This window comes from Hippocampus comes, unplaced genomic scaffold, assembly GCF_001891065.2.
Source record: "Hippocampus comes isolate QL1 unplaced genomic scaffold, H_comes_QL1_v1.1 scaffold539, whole genome shotgun sequence".
Taxonomy (NCBI): Eukaryota; Metazoa; Chordata; class Actinopteri; order Syngnathiformes; family Syngnathidae; genus Hippocampus; species Hippocampus comes.
The window spans coordinates 1-7721 of NW_017804753.1; the positions used below are offsets into that span (position 1 = coordinate 1).

The following is a 7721-nucleotide window of genomic DNA, read 5'->3' on the forward strand; positions in this document are numbered from 1 at the left end:
TCGACTCGGACCAAACTGACAGGTGTACCTAATGATGTGGCCGGTGAGTGCACATGATTGCCAGGTTCAGTTTGAGTAATCTAATTTTCTGCATCCAGCAATCACTCTTGCTCACTCTCTCCGTTTAAAGCCTTGCGGGAACGGCACGTTGTCAACTGGCTAGTAAGTCTGTGGCGAAAGTAAAAAAAAAAAAAAAAAAAATCCTGTGAACTATCTAATCCTTTCTAAGGGGATATGAAGAGGCTTTGTGGTAAACCTTGGCAGCCACGAGCAGAGCTGCAGCAACTTGCCCTTGTCACCCTGGACGACCAAGACTCACTTGAGCATGAGGGAACACTTTTTCTTAATACAGTGTACACTGAAGGATCCATCAGTGCACTAAAATAAGCAGCCGAGCATGATGAGTGACATGTACTTACTTTGATGTTGAGCAACTTGAAACGATGTCGTCGTGCTAATGGCATATATGTGTTTTTAAGAAAATATGAGGACACAATATTTCGAATACTGTCCATCAACCTAAAACATACAGAATCCATCCATCTACTATATGCTAATAATTCTTAGGAACAGCCATCACTCGTTTGCCAACAACTGGCGTAAGACAAAGCAAAGAGCAGCGCAAAGGGATCTTAGGCAGAATTTATCAACTCTTCTCACTTTGTCATTTCGTTTGGACTTTTAATTAATTGTACATTCTAAAAAGTAAAACTTATAACCAGTAAAATGTAGTGTTATAGTAACCTCCATCATGCTACCTACATTACATTAACGTCGCCTTATTTTTGGCGCTAATGCTAGCTTAGCACTGCCAGCGCTACTATTTTGTGGTGCTAACTATTTATTCTGACGACTTAACATACAAATTCAACTTCTACCATAATCACAACACAAACAAAATATATTCTTTTGTATTTTTACATCGTGTGAACTACAAAGGCGTTACTATGCTATGTACAAAGTTTTAAATTCTTACCCTTTTGTTGTTTGCTGCCTCACGTCCATCTCTGAGCTCTACAAAACAAAACAAAAAAGGACTCAGATGCATTATTTTTATGAACTACCTGTTTCTTGCTCATATATAAAAACTTGAGTCTTACCATCCATAGCAACATATCCAAACTGATTTGTCCCTTCAGCCAGTCAGGGAGTTAGTTTAATAATTAATAATGAGCTTATGGACACCTGAGCAGAGCACGCTGAACCCGCACGGGGGAAAGACACGAGTCCATTCACCTGTGCAGGAAGCTAAATCAGAGAAGGAAAGGCTCAAATGAATCGCTGACCTGACCCGTTTTTAGCAAGGTAACATTTCTTCTCCTCTGGCTGGGCTTTGCTCCAGTTGGTTGAAATCACAAGTTTAGCGCGGCTCTTGTTTGTTCCATACAAGGCCTCTGTTGTTTATTAAAGCTCAACCCAATTATCCAGAAAATACACAAGTCACATGGTAGAGGAATGCGTTTGCTGGTACTAGGTCACACATAGGCCAACAATGGAATTGATTAGTCATTGTGGCCAATTTTAGCTGATGCGTAATAATGGAGTGCAAATGAAAAGTAGTAATTATTTGCGAATGGACTGTGTACGTGTTAGTCTACAGTTACTCAAAGTAGTTTTAATTAAAGGTTTACGCAGTCCGTCAGGCAACTACATTATGATTTAACACTATGGATAGGTCAACCATTTCAAATACAGAGCACATATCACAAGATAAAAATTTGATGAGAGTATTTCAATGTCCAAACATCTTACGACCACTCGAGAACTGAAAATGAAAGTTTAAATAATAATAATAATAATAATACCCACCTTATGTTGACCAAAATCAAAACCCAAAACAAAATAACACCAATAAAACATGTTTGTGCTTCAAGAAAACTTTACGCCAACACAAACTGAAACCAAAGGACATAGAGCAGTGTGCTTATATTTTATTCACATATATTACATGTTGCATTAAATGTCCAAGTCATACTTTCTGGCCAAAATCAGAAAGCTTGATTTTGCACCTACAGTAATGTACTGTATTCTCTCTTCAATCACACAGGAGAACACACACAAGAGCTTTCAATCACAATTTACACTCATTGACTATTTGCTTGCGGTCATTTACAAAGTGGGTACTGCAAACGTGATGACAAAGAGAAACTTAGTAAACATAAAAGCAGCATGCATGAATTCTGAAAGTTTTTTTTTTACTTCAAGTGTCAACTTAGACCCCTCAAAAAAAAAAAAAAAAAACGTTGAAAACAGCAGCCCAGTGATACCGGCTTACTTTATCTTCACTCTGATCAAAACATCGCACAGGCACAACTGGATGAACTTAACTCTGCTTTCCAGAAAATAAGTCAATTGAAAAGAGTGAATTAGCAAAGACACTTAAAAGAATAGCGGCTCAAAAAATGTCATGCACAGTGTAAAGCGGTTATTTGAAGAAAAAAAAAAAGTCCAAATGTAACGTTGGAATGCAACTACAAATCACAGCCAAATGACAAATGAGTCCAGGATAGTCATCACAGTCACGGAACTGTCGTCACCACCTTGACAATCGTCGGCCTCAAGAAAGCTTTTCAGATTGGGTTTGAACATTTCTTGAAAAGCAACTTCATTTCCATTGAGTTGGAATGGAATGAACAGAGAGCCAGGAAAGGACTCTTGATTGTTCTAACATGTTAACTAGTGGCCTATGATTTCTTGCACGGGGGGGGGGGTGCAGACCTTAATCGTCTTTCACGGGTTGACCTCTGTGTAGGGCTGAATAATGCCTTTATTTTAGCGTAAGTTAACCTTTAAGACCAAAATATGTATGTATCATAAATCTGGTCATTTGTTGTAATGTGATTTTATTTCTTGCGTTTGTTTGAAAATACTTGGGAAGAGGACCACAAAAAAACAACATCATATTAAAGAGCAATTACAATATCGAGAGGCAAAGAAAATAAATAAATAAAGCGATTAGATTATGTTGTTGGCGCACGTGAGCTTATTTTCCACAGGTTTAAAAAAAAAAAAAAAAGCAGAGCTCAGGCAGGACGTGATGAACTTTGAGTGAGTGTTATAACGTGACCGCGCGCGTCCTTTGACAAAGCGAGTCTGAGCCGACGCTCCAAGCGTTCTAAGCGAAAGCTCGATGCACAACCTTCACAAAGTTAAAATGACTTGATCAATGAGCAGCAGCATTTATTTAAATATCTAAAACTTAATTTCAACAGCAAAAAAAAAAAAAACAACAAAATTCCTGAGGATGGATTTCAACTAGACCCATAAAAAGAGCCTTTTTGCTCTTTTGCAAAAAACAAAACAAAACACAAAAAAGAAAACGCCATAGTGTGTTGATGTCATGTAATAATAATGCGTCTGCACTCATCAGGAGCTTGAAACTCAAAACCAGAACCATGATTAAAAGGGATATGCTTGAACATCATCATAAATGGTGCATTATTGCAGGGATAATCAGCGCTGGACATTCCGTACGTATCTATGTATATATATATATCCAAATAAATATCAAAGCCTTCTACAGCCTACTCCATACCACGTACATCTCTGGGAAAAGTTGTGCTCTTCTCGTGTTTTCATTTAATGTGTCCAAATGTTGTTTTCCCCACCCCCGGTTGATAAGTACATGATAACATAATGAAATGCACACACGTTAATCCTTCGGGCTCCCGATTGTACACCAAACGTCACACCAACCGAGGTCATGGCACCAATACTTTGAGTGGAAGTTTTTGTCAAACGAGGCAGACACTCTGGCAAAAAAAACAAAGACAAATTGCAAATAGTCGTCTTCTCTGTGACGGGCTGCAGTTTTAAAGTGGATTTTTTTTTTCTTTTTTAGAGTCCGTTATAATGAGGCCCCCAACGCTTATTGATGTGGTCAAAGGTGTGTGAAACCCACTGTTGCTCCAACACTCGATAGCGCTCTTCACACAAGAAGAGAGGTTTTCCACGGCTGGGAAAAAAAAAAAGGGAGGGAAGACAAGAGTGAGCTCTGGAGTCGCAGTGAAATTAAAAAAAAAAAAAAAAAGACAACAGGACCTTGATTTACACTATGTAAATTTCCCTTGTTTGAGGCGCTGATGGCACCGACATCAGCGTTCGCTTCAGGTAAGCTGATCGCCTGTCGTGTTTTAATTGATTGGACACCCCCCCCCTCCAAAAAAACGAAAAAAAAAAAAATGACATTTTGTTTTTAGCAAGGTTCCATCATGAACAAGGGGTGCAGCTCATATAAAGGGGCGTGGCCTCGTGAGCATCATCAGGAGCTGAAGTGGGGATGACTGGTGAGTTCAGTGCTCTTATTTTGTATTTGTCTCTTTGATCGTCAAACGTAGCGCGGCGATACCGCAGGGAAAGAAGACGATATACCAAATTGTCGAGGCCAGTGCTTGGAGCAAACACGGTAGTGTGGAATTAAGGTGCTGCAGGGAACTGGTCAAAGCCTTCATTTCCATCTACTTTCTAAGTCATTGTCATCTGTGTGTGTGTGTGTGTGTGTGTGTGTGTGTGTGCGTGTGTGTGTGGGCGGTACCGTAAATCGCGATCCTCCTCCCCGTGGGCATCAAGGTAAACAGAACCCCAGAGACAGAAGCGATGTCCGCGGATGATGATGATGACTGAGGCGTTAATCAGTAGAAAGATTCCAGTAGCAGCGCCACAGTGTTGGGAGTGCTACGCAACGAGATGCATCGCGTGAACACCTCGTGTGACGCCGATGAGGCTGCGGTGCCAATTTTTTTTTTTTTTTTTAAAGGTCACAGTAAAAGAATAACTTACCAAAACACATTCACAGATACCCTGCTGCTTGCAGCAGACCCCTTTGAGACAGACAAAGGCGCCACAAACAAGGCAGAGCGCGGGGTCCTTTGGCACCTTTTTACAAACAGCGCAGGCCTTCCTGTGGTAGTACTGGAAGATGATATTGTAGTTGTCAGGCAGCTGGAGGAGGCGGGGCGGTGCCCACTGAGGATCCTGGACGAGCAAGGTCTTCACACAAGACAAATGAGAGGGAGGAGAGACAATATTTAGGTGGCTCCACATTTTGCCACGGAGTTTTTCCTTATTGGACCTGATCCTCTAGTTTTAAAATTGAGATAAGCAGACTGATGAAAGATGTCCAAGATGGCTTACCAGCGATTGCTCTGTCTGCACTTGAGAGAGCCCTTTGACCTCAGCACACCAGTGCGTGACCAAGTCGAAGGCGCTGACCGCCCACTCCAGACACGAGGCACTGTTCGCAGGATTCGAAGCCACAGAGGGTGCCGGTGCCAGCCCCAAGCACGCGGCCAGGGACGAGAACTCTTCCTGCTCCTGAGAATGAGAACGGGATACAGAAAAATGGAAGGACATCAGAGAATAAAGAAATAAAGTGCTTAACATTAAAAACTGATATTTAAAAAAAAATAAATAAATTAAATGGTGACACTGATGACTACGCACCAAGCAGCCAGTGAGGTCGTCGCCGTAGAGATGATGCTGCAGAAGGCAGGCGAGTCGAAGGAAGGGCAGGCAGTACTGCTGGAGGCTGAATTCGACAGACTGCGGGGACCACACGCTGGAGCTCAGCTGGCGAGGGGACGGACGGCAACGGTCGATCAATAACCAGCCAACGGCTTGGTGATAATCGCATGATTAATAATTCTCGAGCGAGCTCTTTGTGTAAACCGCAAGAGAAAAACAAGGTGGCTATATAAGGAAAGTGTTTCGTAACTCACCATGATATCTTCCACGACGACTGCATAGAGATTGTTGCACTTGGACAACTCACTGATAACGTGACCGAGCAGCGCTTCAAAAGACGTTTCTGCATTTGCGCGGGCCTAAAAAAAAAAAAAATCAAAACAAAAACATCCATCAAGTCTTATCTTATCAACGCACAGTTTCTACTGCTTGCAAGGAATCATCAGTCGTCTTAATCCAATGTACAATAAAGGAGGGATCGCAAGCAAAATGCGCGTTTGACACCATTCACACTCACTGTGGATTGACTGAATGAAAATAAAGACAAAAATCTTGGGAATAGACTAACTCGGAAGTAGTAGACTAAATCAAGAACTAAAAGGCGATAATGTCGGCAGTCGCGGTGATCGGGCACCATCTTACTCGTTGAATTTCGCAAACGACTCCTTCGATAGGCGAGTCGTCATACTGTGACAGAGCTGGACGGCGCCTGCATGACGGCCTGAAAGATTTTTCACACCCAGTGAGGCGTAACCCAGAACAAAATGCAACTCCAAAGTTGTCATGCTATCTTTGCATCCATGAGGACAATCCATTTTGAGGTACACCGTGCGTCGGATCAAAATTTTCAGAAAATGGATGGACGGACATTTTTTGTTTTTGTTTTTTGCTTTTCGGTGCTGCACAACTGCATTTTATCATACTGCGGATGAGAGGTGATTTTAATACATAAGCAAAAGTGGCTCAAAAACGTATGGAAAAAAAAAATACAAAAAATGTTTTGTTATGATATCAATCAAAACAGAATATTATTTGCAGTATCCAATGAAATGTCAAGCAAGCAACCATGAAGTCAGTAGGTGGTTATAAGAATGTACGGTCAACAGATAATACAGACGTCAATAATTCCCCGAAACAGTATTGAACGTGGGTTTTGAAATAAAAATCCCATCGCTGGGCGGGTGGGTTGCAGAAAGGAAGCACCTGCAAACCATTCATCACGCGGAAGGCAGAAGAATATAAAACAGCCGTTTTATCGCACATCTGCTGTCTTTTGTCAACGAGTTATACAATCCACCCACCAGAGGCTGAGCCGTCTCAAAACCGCATCACTGACATGACTTCGAAATCCAAACAAGAGGCACGCGCCTGTCGGCGTCATATCCACGATCGTTTCGGAGCAAGATTCTCAACGGTCATGACAGATGGAAATAAACGCGCAAGGCGGGAGAGGTTCGTCTATTTGTCTTTTGACATTCAAGCCAGCCACTCGCTAATTCAGATTTAATTGGGTGAAGACAAATAGCCAATTAATGCAACACTCTCCCCAGCAGTCACACGATTCAAGATAATGAAGATCGATACCGTCGCCTGTGGAAACCCCATAAATGAAATGGGGAAAGGGGCTTCGTTCGTCTCAATACCAAGTCATAAACAAAGATTTTACAAGGATTGAAACGAAGCGCCTCAGACCGCACAGGGAGCACAAAAAGGACAAAAAAAAAAAGGGGGGGAGGGAGATCATCTTTGGCTTGATGCTCGCACCGTATATGACTGCCCCTTTTACCTTTTTGATTGCCCCAGATGAGCTCCAGGCCTGCCTTTCTTCTGGCCTCAGCTTGGTGGAGAGTGCCGCCAGGGCCTGGATGAACTGCAGGTTGTACAGCATCTTCACCACACAGGTAAAGTGCTCTACAGGGCGAAGAGGTGGACATAATCCAAGGACATGAGCAATGGCGACAAACAGCACATATACGACACTGCGGTTGAAACCACGACAAATAACGACGTAACACGTGTGTAGCATGAATACAAGAACAGTTTGTGAGCCCGTTATTTTGCTGGTTCGCTCATTGTGGGGTCATCTATCACATTGTCCGCTTGTCGCTGAATCACCAGACTTTCCTTTTGTTTCGCTTTTTCCAATGAAGTGGATGCGCTGCGTAACACCGAGCTGCGATTTTTACAGAGGAACTCCGGCTTGAATAGTTGGAACTTTCCAATGCGTCTTACAATTTCGATGTACCAAGAGCACCCCC

The 7721-nt window shown here is 42.3% G+C and overlaps 1 protein-coding gene across 1 annotated transcript in view; it reads right to left on the bottom strand.

The window, feature by feature from the left end:
• Positions 1–1916: 1916 nt before the first annotated feature.
• ubr3 (ubiquitin protein ligase E3 component n-recognin 3) overlaps positions 1917–7721 on the bottom strand; it is a 29893-nt gene continuing 24088 nt past the window's right edge. The window contains exons 31-37 of the mRNA XM_019875805.1: positions 7250–7463; positions 5718–5822; positions 5443–5568; positions 5134–5313; positions 4780–4989; positions 4535–4674; positions 1917–3955 (exon numbers count right to left, since the gene is read on the bottom strand). Coding sequence (XP_019731364.1) covers positions 3838–3955; positions 4535–4674; positions 4780–4989; positions 5134–5313; positions 5443–5568; positions 5718–5822; positions 7250–7463 — 1093 coding nt within the window. The 3' untranslated portion in view covers positions 1917–3837. The remainder of the gene's footprint in view (positions 3956–4534; positions 4675–4779; positions 4990–5133; positions 5314–5442; positions 5569–5717; positions 5823–7249; positions 7464–7721) is intronic.